Below are 23632 nucleotides of genomic sequence, written 5' to 3'. Positions count from 1 at the left end.
CGTGGCTGTTTTATAGCAACTCCTGGGTGGTGAGTTTTGTGGATTTCTATCAAGTTTCTGATGCGGAGATACTGCACAAACAACATCCAGCATAATATCTGCACTAGGCAACAATGTTTTCCTGAAAATGGACTATGTCATATCTACTGTAATTCTTTCTTTTTCAGCCCCCCGAATGATTCTTCCAGGTTGTGCTCCAAGCCAGCTGTATAATTTGAAGATTAAACTCAGGTTCATGGATGAGGAAACGGTTTTGTTTTCAGCAGACTAATCACTGCAACATGGTCCAGCATGTACTTAATTTCCTCTCTAAATTGTATGCTGGAGTTGCATGTCATTTTGGGTTAAAGGATGAGAGCCATCCTTGGGAAAGATCAGTAGGGCAGCTCAAGTGCGTGCCACATGGTAGTTCTCRAACTGAGGCGCTGAGGATTCAGCTGTGACCTCAGCTGTGCTGCTGTAGACATGGAGCTGGGAAACGCCCCAACAAATCTGAACTTGGCATTGTGCTAATGCTGCCAAATCAATGCAACAAAGTGATGGTGAACTACTCTCCTACCATTTTCTTGACTGTTCCTGTGGCTTTTCCACCATTTCCACCRATTTCTAGAGGAAAATAGAGGTTTGCTTGTGATTGGTAATGTGCCCATTACCAAATGTTTTTAAATAAGTGATCCAAATAGCCAAATATGTTCTCCTTTGGGAAACTGGGATATAGGCAGCACAGGTTTATACCGACTACAGCCTCTATATATGCAGCACTTCCTGGGATTTCAGCTGCCAGAAAGCATCTCTCACCGTGCCCAAGAGAGAGCAAGAAGAGACGTCTGGTTAATCATCATGCACCAGGTTCCCCAAGGGAACAGGGGCTCCGCAGCAAGGGCCATATTCAGCCTCCTCCCCCTCTCCTCCTKCTCCTGCATATGTCGCCCATCCAGCAGCAAGCATCAGACACCAGATGGTAGGGCGCGCGCGCCACTCAAGCTCTGAGGAACAGCACGGGACGCTCTTCAGCGGGTTGTCCCGGGCAGGTCTTGGGCCGTGCTTTGCTGTTGCAGGATTCCCTTTGTAGGGGACACACGTCCCCTAGCTCTGAAGTCCCCTTCAGGCTTCACTGTCAAGAAGTACCTTGCSAGTGCTGGGTGATGAACGCATCAAAGTGTGCACAGAGCCTGCACAAGAGTAAACACATATCAACAGCTGGACGTGGAACKGATCTGCTTTTCTTGCATGCACAGTCTTGGAAATTGTGGATGTGCTTCACACCGATACCTTAAAATGCGGGTCCCTGAACCACAGACAACTCCCCGTTTCCATTGTGGAAGGCAAATCAGCATGCTGTATTTCAGGGTGGAAGTTGCGCTAAGAGACAGTACGAGGAGCCTTTGAGTCCCATAAAGGGTCTTACCAGTTGCATTCCCTGGCTTACAGGCTTACTTGCATTCTCTGACTAGTGAGACAGAGAATTGGGACTGGTAAGCCCTCACTTACATTTTAGAAACCTGGGGTTTTATAGCACCTTATAACCCTATCATGAAAAAACACTCCATTCCAGGCTAAGACAACAAAAGGAGTAAATAAAATAGCGTGATGGTGCAGCTCAGAATTTAAATACGAAGCGTGTCTAGATCAAAGTCACCAATTCCCAAATTCTAAGCCCCATTCAAAGTCCCTTCTCAGTTCTCCAGCTTCTTAAATAATGCATAGCTACTTCACAAAGATGTTGTGCAGATTAATTAGTTAATGCTTTAAAGATCTTTTTGAAGCCATTTAGTGCTAAGTGCTGTCATTATACAGGTAGGCAGAGCAGCCAGAATAGGCACAGGGGAAAGAGATTTGTGGCTGAAATCAGCCACAACACAGTTAATCCAGTGAGAAAAGCAGGCTGGGTTCTGCTGAGCTCAGATATTCAGGAACAGATCCTAAATGAATGAACTGAAGACTGAGTCGTGCAAGCAGATGAATGCTGCCAAGAGGAGCCGAGCATCCTCTGTTCCCTGTAAAGTCCCTGTAAAGTCATCGGCACTCAACAGATACCACCACGAACATTCAGTACTCACACGGATCAAGTCTATAAAAATCAGAGCAGTCCACACCAGAAGTCATCTGTGGTTACACATTAGCATTTACTTCCACTAGGAGAACGTCTGAGTTCAGATCGAAATCCAAAAGTCATGTTTCAGGTCCATCTTAGAGCAGGCACTGTATCTACCAACTGCCGACGGCCGCACGTGCACCCACACGCCCTGCTCTCGCAAACGAATGCCGAGACCACGCTCTCCCCGCAGAGGGCACTGGAACCATCTCCCTCCTCCCGCGTTTGCACAAAGCTGGTGTCCCCGACCCCTTGCTCTTGGCCAAATTTGATGGAGCAGGAGCAAGTGCTGGAAGACATCAAGSAGAGCAGGTCTGATGGCCGCTTAGACACACGCTCACACGCAGAGCGTGATCTGACAAGCCCCATTTCCAGAGGAAACTGAGCCAAGAAGTCACACTGCTATATAACACTGCGTAGAAAGGAAAAAAGCAGCCAGCGACACTAAAAATAAATCTGTGTGGTGACAAAAACCGAAGATGAAATATGCAGGAGTTTGTAAGGACTCACTAATACAAGCGGTAAATTATACTGCTGAATATGCATTGCCTAGACAAGAGGTGGCCTACAACCGCAGCCAGCTGACCGCTCTCAAATCGTATGCTGGAAAAAGGAAAAAAAACAGAGTGCTGAGCTGCATACTGGAAAATTTATTACTAAACGCCATGAACTTGCATTTGAATGGAACCGCTGATTGTGAATAAATCCACCATATGGCTTTTACAAAGCTGATAAAGCATTTATTTCCCAAATATAGCAAGATCAGCCTATGGCAGGCTGTTTTTCTTTTATAATTCACATTAGAAAAATCATTTCAAGTATAGCATGGAATTTGTTAGATTGCTATCGAATAGTCAACGGTATAATACAGGCTTTCACAGCAAGCACAGGTTTTTGTGCATAACAGTTACACCTGCACAGCTTCACCACAATATCAAAACATTTAAATAATTTCTAGGACTTTATTTTGGTGACCTTGCTTCAGCCAAACTGACTGCAGGGAGGAGAAAGGCTAAACCTCAGACAACTGTCTTTGCGAGTTTCTTCTTAAGCTAAACGCACTTGGACCTGTGGCTCTTCCTGTGCTCTGCTGACGCAGTAATTTGCGAAATTCCTAGATGGGCTCAGCAGAGGAAGCATACAAAAATCCGGATGCTGAAGGCTCCCACTGGATATTTACCATCTGACCCTGCCAACCAAAAATACAGGCCCAGTTGAGTAAACCAGCCTTATGTGCCCCGGTGCTATCAAAGTCACGGAGCCGTGCCCACGGGCTGCGCTGAAGGGCAGCCTGCCGAGGGAGAGGAAACGCGCGCCCTCGCCGCGGGGCTCCGGCCCGGAGCGGGCACTCGGCCTGTCCTGGCTGCGCGGGGCAAAGCCGTCCGGGGAGCGAACCACAAGCGGACACCTTTTCCCTGGGCTTTCCTTATCGGTAGGCCACCCCGCCCTGCCCTCCCCCAAACCCACTTAAAATAACTCCTTTTCAAGTAAGCCACGAAAAGAGACAAGGGATCTACTCCGCCGAGAACAAGGTTTCCCAGCCAGCTGCTTTTCCTCTCCCTGCTCCAAAGCAGCCCTAGTGTGCAGCCCTGCTGTCTAAACACGCCCTTTTCAGAGCAGGAGGGATGACAGAAGGGTACCGTTGTGCTGATTTAAGCACCAACTAAATACAGGTGACACAGGAACACTGGGAAGCTACAGCTGAACTTATCTGTAGCTGAGCAAAATACAGCCACATAATGGAAATATCCCTAGAGTCTTGGAAATATGCTCTTAATTCTACCCTTTCCCRTTACTAGAGCTGGTTTGGTGACACAGATTGCAGGAAGCCTTAGCACTAGGCATCCTGCAGACCCATGGTCACACCGGGGTTCCTAATCGGAGCCAGAGTGGGATGGGGAGCAACCTCCCGACACGAACGAGGGGAGGAGAGATACCGTTTGCAAAATCCTGTGATGACGGGATGGGGCATCTGCAATTAAAAATATTTTTGATAAAATAATCCTCAACAACACACGGGGGAATCCGGGATGGCATCAGTATCCAGTGCTGTCCCAGCCCCGAGGTGCAGACACGCAGGTGGCCGGACCCCGGCCCGTCYGTGGCCCCGGCAGGAGAAGGGCCCCAGGTCGGGTGCGCGCAGGGGCAGCGTCCAGTGCAAGAGCCACGYGGTGGGTGAACGCTCCTGCTGCGGCTCTGCCGGGAGCAACCAGAGCTGGAGCAGCATCCTCCAGGAGCACAGGGCTGCCTGGAACAAATGCGCTGCACCCCACCACTGTGCCTTGTGCACCCCACCACCGTCACCCCCTGCACCCCACACTTATTATTAAAGAATTATTAAAGAATGACTGTTGGCAAAAATAAAGAAAGAGGGAAAGAGCAGTGAGATGCTATAGAAGTTGATCAAAACCCTGGGTACCCGGGCAGACGCTTTGCTCCTTGCACAGAACGTGCAAGAGCTGCCCTTGTACCCAAAAGCAATACCGACAAGTCACTGCGGTGCTTCTGCTCAGAGCGCTTTCCCAAAAACATTTCACAGCAAGTGTGCTGCTTGCTGCAACCGCCTTTTCAGGCCCTCTCCCACACTCCACGTAGCCCGAGTTGTTTGCGTTATTTAATGAGCTGCACTTACTAACCCTCACCCCACTTTCTGCTCTTTCAGTGGCGACAGTTGTTTTAATGGTTTGAAGCCACTAACAAAAGCTCAATCCCACCTAAATCACCATGAGAGCCCAGACAGTTAAGGTAGGACGGGACAAATGCAGAAGAGGAAATGTTAATCAGGTGTTGTAAAGGGGTAATCATTTAGAGATGAAATGCAAAAGGAATGATTTCAAAATGGGTCATTTGTCTAAAAACTAAAAATAAAATAAAATAAAAAAATCCTAAAACACTCCAGATTTCTAGAAATCAGCTATCCCAGATTCCTATCTGTGTATGCAGAAACCCTAAGAAGGGATCTTCCCTGCTCTGTACAGAACAACCACCCTTTACTTGTCTCACAATCTCAAGAAGGAATCACTGCCACTGCTGCCATCAGCAAAGAGCAAATAGGCCACCCCAGAAACAGCGGAGTATCGCCTGGCGGCTGATCCGATTCTCGCGGTCATCGAACATAACTGAACACCACCACCGCCTGGGTGCCCTTGGAAATGCACACAAGGAAACGCTGATAAATACAGAGCTCCTTGAAACACAGGCATGTCTCAGACCGCCCTGCTCATCAGAGGYACCTATACGGCCTGGAAACAGCGAGCAGGTGTAAAGCTTAGCCCTCTTGCTGACACAGTGGAATAAAACCAGCAGGAACCTCGGCGCTGGATAACACCGAGATTCACCCAAATCATGGGTGAAAGCATGACTGCACCCTGCCACTTCACTGACCAAACCAAATACCCAGCTGACAGCCAGCAGCGCCTAAGCCTTTAACTCTGTGTACACCCCATATACCACTTTACGTCGTTTACTTTCACGCTCTGAAGCATGTGGTACACGTGCAATATGCTAAGACGTACTTGGTTACACACACTTCTGTAATCGTATCTTTCAAGCAATCAAGTTATTYAAACAGAACAAAAAGAAAAAAAGTTGAAGGCATTAAATGCCTCAAGACTCAGGTACTTTCTGCACCCAGTTACCTGGTTCTAGGCTTTCCCCAGCAAGTAGTGRAGCAAAGGCCTCCAACACCCTGTGAAGGTTTCCTGAAGTCTCTCTGACATGAGCTGGTGTGTTTCACAAGATTTCCTTGTGAACAAAACCAAGATATACCATCCTAACAGCACCCATTTCAGCAATATCAGCAGAATAAGCCTGAAAAAACAGACCTCATTGCTACAGATGGTCCCATGAGGATGCAAAGTCCATATCTTTACTGTGACTTTTTAAATGGGTTTCTGATTCTGTGCATGTTCGTCCCCCCTCTCTGAGCAAAGTTAGCAYAGCTTCCTACAGAGTGTAAGGCTCAGCAGACCTGTTGGGCAGAACTTCAATCTTGAGTTTTTCCCGGCCTTTTTATTTTTGCTCTATGACTTGCCACTGTTCCTTAACTTCCAGCTAACAATATTCCCCAGCAAGTTTTCCTGTGCTGGAATAAAACAGGAGGACTTCATAAARTGTCAGAGCTTTAATGATTTCACAGAAGAGCTGCATGCTCTCCTAAAAGCCTTCATTAGTCCAAACAGACCCCAAGGAGGGAGAATACGTGTGCTGCCCAGTAACAGCATCCTGGGTAGCTTCTGCTTCTTCCCAGCTCATCCAGTCCCCTGTTATTGGGTAATATAACCTGAACAGAACCAGCACTGCTCAGACATGGAAGGTCTGGATGAGAGAGAGAATACCAACTCACACGAAAAAAAGAATCACTTTGTCTCCAGCAAACAAGCAGTATCTATTCAAAAAAAAAAAAAAAAAAAAAAAAGTCAAAATGCACAGCTTCAAAGCCTGGAAACAAAGCTTCAGGAGAAAGCCTAGGCAATACCCTTAATCAGCAGTTTAAGTAAACAGCATGCAACTCTAATAACCACTTAGCCAGGCAGTGCGGATCTAGATCCATCCTTTCAATTGCATTTTAATTAAAACTTAGCAGAGAATTCAAAACTCAGCAAATTGGTCTCCTGCTCAGTGACCATTCCCTTTTACCATAATGAACTCCATGTCCAGGGATTTTCCTAGCTCTTGGCCCTCACTTATGGACAGGAGGTTGCTAATAAGCAAAACTGAAAAGGACAGACTGGCCCAAGTATACTTCATCTGAGATCTATGCCCCGACGTGTTAACCCAAACAGTACCATTTATTCCTGGTCCATAATCAACAAAAAGTCTGATCACTGTAAATCCCACTGTTTCCATGCAATTCCAGCAGGGCTGCCCTTGGCTCACCCAAAGGGAACTGAAGGCAAAGCCTGAACAACCTCAACTGTGTTTATTCACATAGCTCAGAGTGGTCCCAATAGAATGGGAAGATTAATTCCTTTTAAACAGCAGCTCAATAACATGCTTATGAGAATTTAAAACCAATTTCAATCCCACTCTCAAGTCAATAGCTTTGGAAGAATATAAATGAGGTCAGATTTTAGCTTGGGAAATTAGTGCAAAACCATACTTTTTCAACAGTAAAAGCTGATCTCCAACTCGGGCCTTGTCTGAACCTACAATTTCCAYTTTTTTTTTTTTTTTAATATATACAACTACTTCAGCATCGGGCCATAAAAGCACAGTAGCATAACATTTCCCTTGTGACACCAATATAATAATGCTTTTACTAACAGAGCTCATTTACCGATACAAAGCACCTTTATGTTGCACTAAGAGGTTTAGAATGTTTTGATTACAGAATTCCACCTCTAACTGATGAGAGCATCACGTGTAGCTTAGACCTCAGTCCCTGCTTGTATTGACTTTCAGCAGGGCCTGCACTGGCTCCCAAAACGGAGCCCGCTACATGCTCATAGATGGGAACTGCTCTTAGCAGGGTGCCAACAAAACAGCGCTTTCAAAGAAGCCAACGAGCACAAAGAAGCTACAATGGCGACATCAGCTCATCCCATGAGGGAAATGGGCAGAGGACCTTTCCCAGTCAAGATGTAATTGCTAACTCCAGGAAATCAAGAGAGATATTTACACCGAAAATTTGACATAGACCTGGGGGAATCCTGGTGGAATTCACATTGCAATTGAGTTTAAAACATGCCAGGGAAAGACCTGTTGTGCGGCAGCTAAGGAATGCGACAGCAATGCTGCTTTAGGCTGTAAATACGGCTGCAAAAGGCTCCCTGGCTGCCAATCCAATTACCAGCATTGCACATCTGGAGAGATGCCTTCCAAGTCGTCCAAAATTGGCCATGGCCAAAGCAGCATCCCTGACTCACTGAAGCTGCACAACCACTTCAGGCTTTTCTAGGGGSAGACAGCACAATCAAAAGACAGTTTCTAGTTTTCTCCAACGTCTATTTTGTTACAGTCTTCTGGGCCACGGCATTATGTGCCTTAGAAGGTGGAATAAATGACATTTAGAAATGCAAGCCAGGAGAGCAGCCACAGCGTGCACCAGGACCTCACCTTCCCAAGGCGGAGGCTGGATCTGCACTGGCATGCACAACTCAGATCCCCAGAGAGCAGGAACAGGCTGAGGAAAGGTGGCAGCATTCGCTGGTTTTCCAAACGCCCAGGCRCTGAATGCCAAAAAGCCAGAGAGCGATCCTCCCTCCGGAGCGACGAAGTGCCACGTTCTCCTTCCCTGGCCTCCTCCTGTGGGGCACCCGCCTGACCCAAGCTGGCAGCAGCCTAGGCCGGGGCAGCATCACGCGCAGGGAATCTTTGCTGCTTCATGTGGCCGAGTGAAAAGGTTTGGGGTGAGGGACCGGTGCCACCCAGCCCCGCGGGCGCCTCTCGCCATGGGGAAGAGTTGCTGCAGTGCTGGGTGCCGCATGTGCAGCCTCACCTGTCCTGGAGGCACTAGCAGCTTGAGCCTGTGATTGAATGACGAAGCGCARAGGAGTCATCCGGAGTGAATTCTCTCTCTCGTCTTTGACTCTTTGCCCCTTACAGGGCAAAATCTAGCATATTATTAAGGAGAGAGAATTCAAACTGGGTTCCTAAGGACACACAGTGGCATTTTTCGAAGTGGCTTGTACACCTTATTCCCACTGGAAGTGCCCTGAGAGCACCAGCTTTCAAACAAAACACATGGATCTTACCCTTACCGTCTATGGCAAAAATTATACGGAAAAGCATAATTGCAACAAGAACGCTCTGTATCTCTTTGACAGCTGAAACAGTTTCTTTCCTTTTCTTTAAATTTCTGAAGGTAGCAGAGAGCAAAATAAAACCCTGTAAATATACACGTAACTAAGGAAAAACGTTGTTTTTTCCTAAAAGTCCTTGAAATGGACAAATGGAGCAAGAAAAAAGGCAAAGCAAATGCAATCACCATAGCCAAGCAAAGATACTTCCAGCTCCTGAACTATCACAACAAAAATGCAGGTGCACCAATCATCCCTAATGGAGAAAACAGAACCATCTGCACTACCGATATGCCTAAATACCAATAATTGAATCTGGCAGCTATAGAACTGGGCATCTTGCCAATTCATGAATAGCACGACTGCTTATCAGAGCTTCCCCATCATACCCAGTTTGGACAACGTTTATCATTTCTTCTATTAAAGACGACCAGACATGGGCATGTGGCTTTCCATTCTCCCTTGCCGTAGCACTTCCCTCGCCATATGTCTGGCATCACCCAGGAACCGCTGCTAATAGCGGTGGAGGAACTGGACAATGTTACGTGATTTAACCTTCACGGAGCAAATACAAATGAATAAATAGAAAGGGACTTAGTAGAAACAAGGTCTTAAATTCAGAGGGAGGAGAAAAAGGTTTTCATATACCACATCTCATTCTGACTCTATGCCTAGTATTCTGGATAAGGAATTTGATTCTCTTCCCCTAGCAACAATCCATTTTTTCATGGCTGCACAAAATTAACTTCAATTACTGTTATGAAAAGAACAGACCAGGCAGTTAGACTCCTGCATGTGATGCAAATTCAGAAAAATGTAAGAACTGAGATTAGAGGAAGTCTAATACTCTTCACTAAAAAGCAAGGATTGATCCAAGATTCAGACTGAAAAATTAAACAGTTACTGTAGAAAGCTAAAACTTAACTCAGTGTTCCACTCCAACAGCCTTAAACTAATGGCTTCTCTTTATATAATTATAGACTATTAGTTACACCAAAGCATGCAGTATACTTGCATACTTACACAATGTTAATGTACCTCTAATGCACATGCCATTCTGTAGTATTAATGCAGCTTCCGATTTAATTTATGTGGGTTTTACTCCAGGGTAATTCACAGACTTCAGTGAAGCTCCCAATTGCTGTTGGCCTGACCTAGCTCAGGTCAAAGCCATCAGAATGACTCACCAGAAAAATAAACACGCTTGCGGTCAACACGGTTAGGACAAAGTTGATATACCATGCCAAGTATAGGGTACATCATAAAAATTAACTTCAGCAAAAAAGAATGAGCAGAAAAATTGGCTATTTTAGGCTGACTCCAAGCCAAAGATGTTGGCTGTGGGATCCTGCCTTCCCAAAAGTACTCCAGGCAACCAGGCTACACTTTGCTCCGCAAAGCAGCTAAGCAGAAACTGTGCGAAGCCAGAGAAGGGGACATACACACTAAGCACAGATCAGGTAGCCACCCTGAATTTGGCCACTGAGACTTCCATTTAACTGACAATTTAACAGCTGGGACCAGAAGCTTTAAAACAGATTTTAAACGGTTCCCAGACAGTCTTTTCGTCATTTGGGTTTGGCTTTTTCTTTCATAAACTTAGCTTATTCCAAAGATCTTAGTAAGATATACAGTAAAATTAATACCTGAACTTTCTTTCTGTGGTCAACCATAGAGAAATCTGCTGGCTGGAGAATATGAGGAAATATTTATTTCTGGTTTTAACATGTATCACTCAAAAATATTCCAAAGGCCAAAAGCTTAGCCTAGAGGTGCCCTTAAGGTAAAGAGCTTAGTTTTAAGGTGCCTCTGGCTTGCTTTCATGTTAAAGACCCCTAAAAAGCTAACCCTCTAGCTTAAGGGCACCTTTGAGGTAAGCTTTAAAATCGGCTCAAATGCAGTGATTAAACATCCTGGCCTTCATATTCCCTCAGCTGGCGCCTCCAAAAAAAATGCCAGTTCAAAGGTTGCAAAAAATTGAGAAATGAAGAAAAAAAGAGAACTGTTAAAGGCTTGAGAGAAAACAGAATGATAGTTATCTCAGGGATACTCAAACAGATGAATTGCTATACTCTTTAGCASCCTTTCCTAGCAAGGGAACTAGTCATACAAACACTCTGGGAATTCATATAATTTCTAAATACCTTAATTTTAAAGGAAATTCAAATCTTTGTTCTTTCAATGACCCTGAAATCTGTGAGTATCAAGAGATCCAAGAAATAATCTTTCTACTTAAAGATAGGTTTCATTATGTAGTATACTTTTTCACTAAAACAGTATTTAWTTTTGAGCTAAAAGTCAGTTTCACTAACAGCACTGATTACTTGGAAGTGTGCTTACTGCTTAACTTGACATAAAGAATTTTATCAGTTGAGCAGCGAACAATATGAACACTTCATATTTATAAAGTTAAAGTGAATTTATTGCAAAAGCAGCAGATCAACTTCCTTAAAGTAATTGCATTAAATGAACCAACAATTAGTTCCAGACTTCATATGCTGAAGCAGAAGCTGTATGACCTTTTTTAGCTTAGCCTTTGTCAAATACTTGTATTGAATAAAGACCACAGGACGCATATTTGTAAAATGTATTTGCCTGTATGTGTACAAACTTGAATGACGGACAGAGCCTACATGTACCTGAACACAAAGATGTAAAGTTTAAGACGACACACAAGGACTTGCCACATCTTCAAAGCAAGTCCAGAAGACCTGCAAGGCAGCATTGCTGATGCATTGAGCAGCACTAGTTAAAGGCAGCTGTGATTTTGCACGACTCCCAGTGCACACAGCTAATGAAGCCAAACCTGACGTGCATCAGGGTCAGGAAAGCACAGGCGCTACTCCATGGAAGACAGAGGAGCTGCTCTCTCCATCTCCAAGCAGCACAGATCAAAATCAGTCCATGTCCTTTCTTGCTCTCTGTACGTACAGTCTGTGACTTGGAAGCACATGCAATTCCTTAAGATTAAATGTAGACATGCTTTCTGTTTAAATTCCCCACAGCACACATCTAAACTGCTAGCAGGAGGAGACACGTGCTGCCTCCGATGCAGAGCTCCTGGTGGATCCCCTTGCGGCGACCAGGCAGCAGCAGCAGCGGCGCCGCGCTGAGACACGGCTGCCAAGCCTCGGGGGTGCCCGCTCCGTGTCCCCGGCATCCCTCGGGATAACACCCGCGTGCCTGCCCACGCGGCCCGGCAGAGCGCCAGCCCTGCGGGAGGACCAGGACCCAGGGACAAGGAGTCCCTGTGCCCGCGGCGAGGCAGGAGCGCTAGGCTGCGCCACGGCGCGGCGTTTGGTGCTCGCCCTYGCCCGTGCCGCCGCTAACAATCAGGGCCCTGTGCCGCTGCTGCAGCTGCGACGCACGCACGGTCGTCCCTGGACACTGATGCCAGTCACTGCTCAAGTGCCTTGAAAGAAACATTTATTCTCAAATATTTAATATTTGCCCAATTGATTTTTTTATTAGACTGCCTTTTCATTTCTTTTCTTCTCTTCAGCTCTGGTGCAATACGGCCATAAATATTTGAGTAACGGATGCTCCACACTCAAAGCGCTTCATGAGAGCAATTGTTCAGAAAGACAAATAGTGATACGCTTAGGTCAGGGCTGGCAGGTTAAAGTGGAAAATGCCCAAGCAGCGTTATCAGGGCAACTATAGGCTGTTAGCAGCAGTAACAGCAGAAGGCAGGGGGCATCCGCACCACCCCCGGAGCCCTTCCAAGGGCGGTCTACCGGGATCTCGGCCGACCACGCTGCTCTCGACAGGCGAGGGTGCTTGGCGCACGGCCCGCTCCCCACGCGCGCGTCGCAGACCTCGCCGGTCTCGCCCCCCCGGGACGAGCTCCGCGCCGCAGAGGGAGGCAGCGGGGTGCAGGAGCACGCGCCCCTTGGGGGGCCCGGCCGCCGCCGCTGCCCCGCYGGACCGAGCTGGGACGGGGACAGGGACAGGGCGCACGGCCGCGGCACCGACCGCTGCGGCACCAGCCATCGCGCCAGGCTCCCCGAGCAGCGCCGAGCAGGCGCCGGTGCCCGACTCCGACCTCCGTTCCCACGAAGGGAGTCTGGGGCGACTCCGCTGACTGCTGTGCAATTACAGCAGGTTTACATACGTACCGAGCATATCTGGCCACATCAAAGACAGAATTTCTGCTCTTGGGTATGCTTTTTAATTAATTTTACCCTAGATGCTAACATTAAAAGGCCTACCAAGGAGTGAAGGTTCTCCCCGGAGGAAAAAAAAGTAGTGAAAATGACAACAGTTTAATCTTATTTTAAAATTTTAAAGAGGGTGGGGAGAAGCAGCTTGCTTTACAAAAACTTTTTAAACTTCAGCATTTCTTTCAACAAGATGTTTTGAGGGAAATTTTGCTACAGGCTCTACCAATAAGTCACAAGACGCACTACTTGTTCTGCTAGTTCTAATTGCCCTGGATTGTGCAATTTTATCTTTCTAAACTAGCAGCAAACATATCGAGGATGAGATTTACACATTTCTCCCGAGGGACTTTCCCACTGCTTTAAACARCGTATTTCCTCCTTCTGATCCAGAAGGAATAAACGCTTACAAATTTTACTTTGGTTTCCTCACTGCTCTTGACCATTAATTGAATTTAAACCAGAATCCCCTAAGCAGCCCCAAGTCCTCCACCTGAAGCAAAAGCGGGGGTTCTTTTCTCGCTTCCCTTGCGCAGCCCAGCGCTCCCAGGGCCCGCAAGACGCATCCTTCACCCTCCGCCAGGCCGCGCTCCGACCAGAGCCTCCCAGTACAGGGCATCCGTCCCACCTCTCCGCCCAGACGCCGCGAGCCCCTGAGAGCGGGTCCTGGGGCTCCCTCCGGCTCCCGCATCGGGGTGCCCTGCGCACCAAGCGCCGGGGCAGAAGCACCGCTCCGCTCCCCGGGGCTCCCGGGAGGAGCCGGGGCGTCGAGGCCGGGGCCGGGCTGCGGGACGCCCGGGGGCGCCTGTGCCCTGCACCCGAGACCCGGCCCGAGGCGGCGAGGGGCGTCAGGCACCGTCGACCGGTGCCGCGTTCCTCAGCACCCTTCTGCTTGTCGCCCTGCTTTAGGATTTCTCTTTTCCAGAGAAAACCCAGATCTCCAGAGGGAGGTCAGGGGAAAAAAAAAACGTGGACTGGTCTTTATATTTCTCAAAAAAATAGCCAACGCTTAACAAACCTTCATTCTCCACAGTCTAGGCTATTATCTGACACAGCCCTGACAGCGTATGACTGACTACATATTCAGCAATACAGAAATTTAGCACTTCAGCCAGAATTCCTTCTCTGCACATGGAAAATTCACCRAAACGGGAGGAAACTGGAGTTATGGCAGAGCACAAACTGAATTTGAGTTAAGAGGACCATCAGCCCGCATGTCAGACACAAGCACACTGCAGCAGATCAGCAGCTGCCGTGCAGTAATTACAGGAGACACGTATTCTCCTCTACTAAGGACTGATGAAGCTCTTGGTTATGATACCAGCTTCCTTCCTGGGTATCTCAGACTAATGAAGTGAGAATAGAAGGGCCCAGCAAGAATAATAAGCAGTTCAGAAAACGTCATTTTTAAGGGCAGGCTAAAACAGAGGATTTGACTGAAAGACTCTACATAAAACATTGTCATAAGTACAATGCTGCACAGCTTTTTTGCAGGTTGCAGACCGGAGAGCGAGAATCATTTTAACCTACAGTCAGACACAGTTTGTTAGATATATATGAGCACTTACCATAAAAACAGCTCAGAACTAGAATAGTTTCCAGCAAAGACAGCGAGGTGGCATCCTTAGAGGTGTGAGACACGTTTGACTAGTACCTGTCAAGTATCTGCCTCATTTGAGCCTGTAACAAACAGAAGGCTGAACTAAAAGATCTCCTGAGTTCTTATCAGCCCTTCCCTCATTTATCATTTTCTGAGTGTACATTTCCATGTTAACTTCAATAATTATCTCTTAATACCATCACTTAAATCCTGAGAGAAGCAACACAGCGTGATAGTTTTCTGCAGTATATCTCCTCTCATTCAAAAACCTCAAGCTGATTTATTCATTCATTTCTTGCTAAATCAAAAGAGCCTAGAGACCAGCTGGATGGAAGTAAGATTCCAGAACGAACCTAGCATGGATGAAAGTCTTTTATAAGAATCATTGTACTGTATCAATGCTACCAGTAAGTACAGCTCATCCTGCTAGATAACCTCCAAATGCCAGACTTCTGTGCCAATGGTCCCACCGAGTACAATTCTGAACGGGTAAAACATTAACGAACGCATCCCCAGAAAAGCCAGAGTTTTTAACAGAAGTGCCAGATACGCATCCAGGAGGGCAGCGAGTGCAGCCATGACGGTAACATAATAAAGACAGTTGAGCTGTTAGCTGACACTCAGACCCAGATAACACATTGTGGTAATTGTACAGCAAATCCTTTGTTTTCCCTTTCTGCAGCTGTGATTCAGGACTCTCCTCTGCACCCCCACGCCACTTATTGTTCTCTCCCATGAGTCACATTTTACTACCATTTCTCCTCTGCCACCTGCATTTGACAGCAGCAAAGGTTAAGCATGGCAGAGTTTCAAAACCCTTCATTACCAGCGGCTACTCTTCCTTCTTGTTTGCATCACGTAGAAAAGCCTACTGTACTCTTCATGCATTGTCTCAGACTTGGGTACATCTGATGTAGGAGGTTTTCTGTAAGGGGACACATCTTTTTATTTCTACTTCTTTTACTTCCCAGTCAAATAGAAATTTATCCACAGTACAGCGTGAAGTTGTTTTTCCCCCATAAGAAAGAAAACTAGCCAGCATCAAAATTCCACACTAATAATTACAGACTTTGTGCTTGGCTTTGCACTGTTCATAATGTACTACCTCCATAATTTTTTTATAAGCAACTTGATTTAGTCACTCTAAATTATTTGCATGACTAATGAATGTGCAGGTAAGAGTAGTAAAATTACACCAGACTCCTGCTGAATTCTTTAAATCAAGAGATATTGAGACTTGTTGGTGCTGAACAAACACTAAATTTATTGCTTGTACCAATACTGCTTCAGCTTATGCACAGAACTAACTAAACTCCAAAACCCTTGTCCTAACCTGAATTATGCTCAGTGGATACTTTTTTTTTTTGGTTGTCTATAGTCCCAACTAGGAAAAGAAAAGTCTACTTTGCAAAAGCACCTGGGAAATATAAACTGTTACAGAAGTGCCACGGTTTATTATTACATTGATACAGTAATTAGAGTTAACAGAATCAATATTTATGGATGTTTCACTATCAAACAGCTTTTCTGACCTATTTTCACACTATTTCCATTTTACTTTGGAAAATTCACACAGAAATGTTAGGTTCTTCTCCATACAAATATCTATATCATTCTCATGAAAACAAGGAAATTTATATATAGACAAGAATATTTATTACTTATGAGTTCTGTGGATTGCAAGCACTTAGAGGCCTGGACCATCTTACAAAAGTGTATAAATGCATTGGAGCGTTATCTGTAGCCCAGGCTACCAAACCACAAAAAATACAGAAGATTCAGATTTTCCATTCTCTGCTTTTAAAAGTGCACATATTCTAATTCACAAGCACATCCAATACAATGCAATTCAGTAATCACCTGTGAATGACAAATAGCTGCAGTGCACAGTTCACAAGCTATAGCTAATAACCGTCCAAGATGTTCAGCAGGAGACAAACATCTGTAAATCCTAAAACCAAAGTTCACAAACACAAAGAAAAACTAAGTTAATCAGAAAACTTTAATGAGAAAATCAACAAGCCGTAATTGTAATCAGCAACTATAAAAAAGGAAATACAGGAGAATAAATGACAGTTTAATGAAATAACCTATTTCTTTTGAACTTAGCTTGGAATTAGCAATGGTTCTTTGACATATACCATTACATAAGCACTCCTGAATGTGTTTTCATTGCGTTGTCCAGAATTTTTTGCATTGCTGTATCAAATGTGTGTCATTACACACATTATTGTCTGTTACAATAAAAAATATTGTATCTATACCTCAGCAGTAAGTTCAGACACTTGATAGTCTTTCATATTAAACATTAATATTTAAATAATTCTTATTAACAGCAATGTTAGTGAATGAATTGAAAGCAGATGCATTTCTATTGCTTGCAGATTCACGTCTGCACAGAACTAACATACTATTGCACAGAGAACACAAAACTGTAGAGAACAGCTACACTTGCCCRTGTAAAATACAAAGTGATTTAAGACCTTCAGTCTAACTCAAACTGAATGTCAATCAAATTTGAAAAATTTCAGATGTTACTGAAAATGTGTTCATGGTATTGGTCTGATTTTCAAATGAATAATGCAAGAAAAGATTCCCTAGGAACATTAAAAAGTTTTTAAGGATAGGAAAAAAGTGTTGCATGCCTAAATGTCAATCACAGTATCCAAAAGAATTAATACTTCTGCAGAACGGCCAACCTTTCACAACTCTGCTCAGAAAACCGGACAAAGAAATGCATTTCTGTTCCATTAAATTCTAGAGGAAAAACATATCTATGACTAAAAGGTGGGCAACTGTATGACCTCAGAGATCTCACTTCCCTTCTTTGTGCTTATTTCCTCATCTGTAGGAAAGGATATTGTTTTTGTAATTCAAAGGCTTTTTTCCTGAACGTTACTTAACTAAGGATTGTAATGATCTTAGATATCCTTGAGACAAACATCTGCAGAAATGCAAAAAACTTGTGCTAAAAATCACACTTAGTTGTTTTTGATTTTTTTTTTATTTATTTATTCCGAAATCTGTGTTTTGTAAACACACAGTCCAAGTCAATGAGCTGCTGTAGCCTATCCACAGTTCTAAGCAAACCTGATGCTAACTTAAATACAATTCTGTTGACATATCAGCCCCTTTCTCACTGAACCCCTCTTTGGCRAGTCATGAATGATAAATAGCTCACAGTGCATATTCTGTGATCAAAAGATCTATTTGGATGATTTTTCAATGCACACACCACCACAAGAACACGGCAAATCAAAATTGTTGTTTTTCATCTTATGTAATAGCTCAAGAAATGTTTTTCTTCAGCAATACTCCTCATTCAAATACAGTGCAGGAGTAGCAATCAGGGTAAAAAAAGAGTAGTACTGTAGACTCAAATTCAGTCAAACTCTTATTTAAGTATAGGCATACCTTTTTGGAGTCCATGAGATACAAGTGTATGCTTCTACACATTGCTGAATAGGGCTGAATTTAAACATGTGATGTTAAACGCCTGTTTAAATGCTTCATTGAGCTGTGTCATTAAGGCTCAACTAGTCAATATTTGCAAAAGATCTCAAAACACAATACTGAATCTTAAGTCGCACACATTGGTGTGAGGAGGACTGGTATTTCTGGACGACCGTGAGCATCTTGCATTTGATCGCAATAACACTGCATATTAGAAACGTCCTGAATGTTCATAGTCTAAAATGGTTTTAATATTTATTGATTGGCTCTTCACATCAAGTTTTATTTCTGAAACCACCTTCTTTTACAGTGTAAGATATAAACTCTTTTGTATTTACACTTATTTTTGTATTAAAAGAAAAAAAGCTGAACAACTATATTTGATGTAAAACTGCTTCAGAAATAAAGGTTTCCTTAAGTGACACCAATACTTAACAGTTCTCAAACACCTTTTCAGGACTGACAAACCTCACTTGATTTTGATATTTATATATTAAACACATCTTAACTGTGGACTTTCAATCAGGCTGAAAAGATTGTTTTATGACTGTAATCATCAGTTTCTATGGCTGGCTAAGTATGCATATTTTTTCCCCGGCAGATATAGAGCAAAATCCAGGAGCCCTGATCTTTGTCAGATGAGTCAAGCTACTTAATGCAGAATTCGTCTGTAAGGGATCACTGGTCCAACACTGAGACAAGCCAGTATATTGCTCACTCAGCCATGCCACATCTAGCACCTAAGACGTAGATCATACCGGCTTTCTCCAGATGCACCCTCTCCTTCTACATTCTTCATCATAATCTAACAGATCTGCTGTAATGATGAAATAATGATGCTGCACTGATTTCCATGGCCACTGATAGCACTACTGCAAGTTGAGGGTTGTAACTTCACAGCAAAGTGGGGCAGAACAGCAAACTGGTCTGTGAGGAAACAAACAGGAATTCAGTTGCAACCTTCTAAAACCATTTCACAGGCAAGGCTGAAATGGATAATCAAGCATACCTGAATTTCAGGTTTGCTACAGCTTGGCGCATGGTCTTTGCTCTCTGTTCCAGGTTCTCTGCTGAACCTACACCTCTCATTTGTACCACTGGGAATTTGGGATGAATGAAGAAAAGAGAATTCTTATAGCAAGGTAACAGAGAATACCTGCCCTACCTGGGGCTCTGCTACAGGGTTTCCGAACCAAATCTTACATTAGACCATCATGTGCCATTATCAAAATTTAAATTAAAATTATAATTTTGTTGCTTAATAGAGTTTTGCAGATCATTTCTCACACACCATTTTCAACCACAATAGAAAGTTACTGCTGTTGGGGTTACTCTCAGCTCCAGAACAAAGGCCTGGAATGCACTAGGCACCACGAGATGTTCTCCACAAAGTCATGGTCAGACAGGACAGTTTATCAGAGACGTCCTGGGTCCTGTAAGAACCTGCCCTGCAAGGACGCCGGTTCCGCTCTGCAGAAAAACAACACATATCTGAGGGAACCAAGCTGAGCTGACAGACTTCGAGTTTCAGCCTGGACGGAGCAGAGACCAGAAGCGTGTCTAGAGGAACAGGTGATGCACAGCACAGGGTGATGCACAGGCAGGAGGGAGTCTCCTCTCTGGAAAACAGAAGGATGCTCCTGCCAGACTGAAAGAGGGGAGAAGCCTCCCCTGTGACAGGCTCAGCTACCCTGTTCTTTGTCTGTTTGCGGAGCAAAACCCGGCTAAGAGACTTGCCAAGGAACGCCTAGGCTGTGCACTGGGCTGAGCAGTATCTGCATGTGGTCCCTGAAGCGCTGCTGCTTCATCCAGCAAGACTGGCAAGGCAGGAAGCAGCGCTGAGCACGCTGTGCTCCGACAGACGTCTCTCAAACAGGCCAAGCAACCATAAGGTTGATACCACAGTTCTACCTGCAGTGGATGGTAATATGATTTCATTACACTGTATACAGCTGTTTTGCATTAGCCAGTCATAATGTTAGTTATTTCTTTTCATTTGTGTATCTATTTGCAATCCACTGAGAATGAATAAGAGATATCATATCCCAACTTCATTACTCAAAAAATGCAGGTACAAGCACTAGAACCTGCTCCTGTTGGACACACTATACTGTGGGTTTTTATATGCTATACTGGCCTTTTTAGCCACTCCGAGAAGCCTGAAGCAGGAGCAAGCATCTTATCCAGGCTCTCTTCTCAGTTCTGCTAGTTATTTGGTCTGTTGCACAGTCATTTAAACTCTCCAGACCCCAGTTTCACCCTGAGTTAATGATATGCATCTGGTAATTGGTGGAGAAATAGTTCTGTACATGTCTCTTTTATGTATTTTTTTGTAATGGATAAGAATAAATAGAACACCAGTGTGGTATTCTTTCTTGAATTTTTTTCCTCAGTAGTCTCATATGACCTCCCCTAAAACAGCAAGGTCTGCTTCTCCATTGAATTACTTATTCCAGTAGAAAAATCCAAAAATGACTTATTCAGGATATCTTAAGGAGCAGTGCCTTTGGACAAAGTCAAAATGAAAACAAAAGAAATCTTAAAAAAAAGGTATTTTTCAAAGAGAGAACTCCAGATTTAGTCTGAGTTGTTTTAAGCAGATAAAATTATTCCAATAGGTTTCAGAGGGGAAAAAGAAATGTCCATACCCTCCACTTGAACCAAAGTATAGCAACCTAAATAGCAGTAGATGATGGCACTCCAGGCTAAATTAATGCATTAAGTCCTTTGGGCTTGACCTTTCCATGCTGTATCTTCAGCTCTACCACTTTCTTGGTCAGGTAATCAGGAAGGAACCTAGGCGATGTGTTCCCCCACCATGCTCCTTTTTAACCAGATCCACACAGCGGGCAGAGATTGAAGCCGATCTTCTCCAAAAGAGCCATGGGCATACACCCCTACAGTACTTGTTTAGGTTTTTACTTTGGTTATGGATGAGATTGCTAACTCAATCTTTGCATAGTCTTAAATTAGATGAATGAGTATGTAGAAATCTGGATAACAGGAAGGTTGTTTTTTTCCTTATTAAGAAATCATCAGATGGCTACAGTTTTATTCCAGAATTTCCCATGTGTTCTTTGCTCACATTGCTTATTATGCCACTTTTAACCACTCTTCCTTGCTTTGCTTCTAGCAGTGTTATACCTCAAACAAGTTTTCTGGATTTCCCCTTTGCCTATGCTAATTAACACCCAGTACGGATGAGAATAAACAATTTTCTGCATAGGAGGTGCAACTTTGATCTTGGTGTTCAAGGGGAGTAAATCCAAAAATAAGATGGGTCGAACTGTGAATTCTCACGTTCAGCTTGATCCACTTATTTCCCATAGTTTTCAGGTGACAGAAAACAGGTGGCTCAAATGGTGTTTCTGCAAAGGCAAGGCATACCTCTGAATCACTTTTGGATTCACCGGGTACGCTCACCGCTGATTAAGTCCACTGTAAAGCAGACTTTCCTTACTCACCTTTGTCCATACGAAATTCTTGGAGATGCTCAAACTCATTGGCCTGTTTGGGCATACAGGGGACTATTCTAGGGTTTCTTTCAAATTGACAATTCATATGCTTTAAGTGAGACTATGTATTTAATTTCTTGCATGCTGATAGTCCTCCAGTGCCTCCTCAAAGCCCTCCCTCCCAACAGGAAAGTTTCAGCATGATTTAGTGAGAACACGCCACAGAGCAGCTTGTCTTCCTGCAGTCCCCAAAATCACATGCCCCCACACAAGTGCAAAATCAAGGCCCCCATTTACAAATCAGTGAATTTTACAAAAGCTTTTTTTTTTTTAACACAATATGGTGTCAGGTAGTGATGTGATTGCACAGTCACACTGCTTGAATACAGAGAAAAGGGGCTATCTTACAGAGCTGTCCTACATACACTGCAGATTATACATCAAAACTGAAACATTTTTCAGATGGAGTGTTTTACGTAAATGCTGCAGAGAAATGTTAATTTCCACTTTCAAAAATAAATTAAATTTGAAGTACCTCAATGTATGAAACAAGGCAAAGAATTGTAAACAGAACACATTTCAAGCTGCCCACCCACTACAAATTATTTCACTTGACAACAGCTATTTACAAAAAGCACCACTAGAAACTCTTTAGGACCAAAACTCAAACACCGCCCCTCTTCTCTACTACCTTGGCCTTTCATATCAAGGAATCAAATATCTGACGTTAAGAATCCCCCGGACTGATTTCTAAAATAAATCAGATGGGTCAAGTCAGYGCTGAATCCCCTCTCACCTGCGAAGCCAACCTTCCTGTAGCACCAATGAGAAATTAGCACTGGGAACCTGCACGGGGCCAAACTCCACCCTCCRCTACCCAGAGGCGACGCAGAACAGCATCACGCGGCCCAGCTCCAYGAGCACAAAACGCTGTGCAACGCTCGAATGATCCCAAAGCAACACTGGCAATACTGACCCTTTCCCACACGTAACTTAAAACAGGGTTTGGTTCTTAATTCCTCCTTGGTACCAGGGGTCAGGGCAGCGYCACGTATGATTAGCCATACTTTGTCAAACAAGCGGGTTTACCTCAAAAACTAAATATGGTTAGGATGCATGAGAAAAAGTGCTGCAACTCCAAATAGGGAAGTAACATCGGTGTGAAATTTTGATGCTGCTGAGCTGTTGGAACGACTGTAGGTGATTCCCAAAACTGTCTGATAGTTCACACAGAGCAAACACACACACAGTCATATCAGACAGGATTACAAATCAGCATGAAAGAGAACTCTCTATGGAAGAGGTCTGAGTGAAGGCTCACTAAATTCCAGACATGATACTTTGCATTCCTGCCCATAAAACACAAAGTTCAAATACTGTTAAGAACACTTCATTTCTCCAAATAGCTGCAGAACTGTTTTTGCTGAGACCTGAAAACAGGCTTTACCAAATGGAGTGAAAGAGCACAGATACCCAAATRCAGGAACTACTAGATCTGATTTTTTGATTTTCTAGGGAACACACAAATTAATTAAAAGCTATGATTAAAAATTGCATAAAGCTGTAAAATGTGCAGCACAATAACTAGAAAGTCTTCCTTAAAGCTGGTCCTGCTGCTTGCCTGTTTGCACAGCTAGTGCAAACTTGATAGTAAAATAATAAGCATTTACAGGAATAAACAGAATCATTTTCTGTTAAGTGTTCAAATGTCTTCCAAACAGTTTTAGCCTTCTCCTCTGAGAAACAATGATCTAATAATAACAGCTTCCCCCTGCTTTCTGCGAGGGGAAACTGATTTCGGTCACACGCCAGCAAGCACCGTCACGTATTAGCTGCAAAAGGCAATGTCAGCAGAGCTTTGGGCAAGTCATGTTCCCTTCCCGCTCTCTTCCCCCGCCGCCCTCCCTCCCTCCCCTCCCCAGCTCCGGGGGTCCGTACCTTCTGCGTGGCAGCTGGAGGACAGGATGGTGTTCGGAGGTCTGAAGATGTAAGGCAGATAGCGTGAGAAGCATTTCATCTTCCAAAAAAAATGGTAAAAAGGACAAAATAAAAGCATAAAAAAAGCTAAAAAAAATAAAATAAAAACAAAGCGAAGCCTCCTCAATCCATGAGGATTTTTTCGGAGCCGG

The 23632-nt window shown here is 44.2% G+C and overlaps 1 protein-coding gene across 1 annotated transcript in view; it reads right to left on the bottom strand.

Moving 5' to 3' along the window:
- The window catches only part of PPP2R2B (protein phosphatase 2 regulatory subunit Bbeta), a 107473-nt gene extending 83953 nt beyond the window's left edge, over window positions 1–23520 (bottom strand). The window contains exon 1 of the mRNA XM_026063314.1: window positions 23442–23520. Within this exon, the coding sequence (XP_025919099.1) occupies window positions 23442–23520 (79 nt within the window). The remainder of the gene's footprint in view (window positions 1–23441) is intronic.
- Window positions 23521–23632: the final 112 nt, after the last annotated feature.

The sequence above is a fragment of the Apteryx rowi genome, unplaced genomic scaffold, assembly GCF_003343035.1.
Source record: "Apteryx rowi isolate R43461 unplaced genomic scaffold, aptRow1 scaffold_2, whole genome shotgun sequence".
Classification (NCBI taxonomy): Eukaryota; Metazoa; Chordata; class Aves; order Apterygiformes; family Apterygidae; genus Apteryx; species Apteryx rowi.
This window is presented reverse-complemented; position numbering and strand designations above follow the sequence as displayed.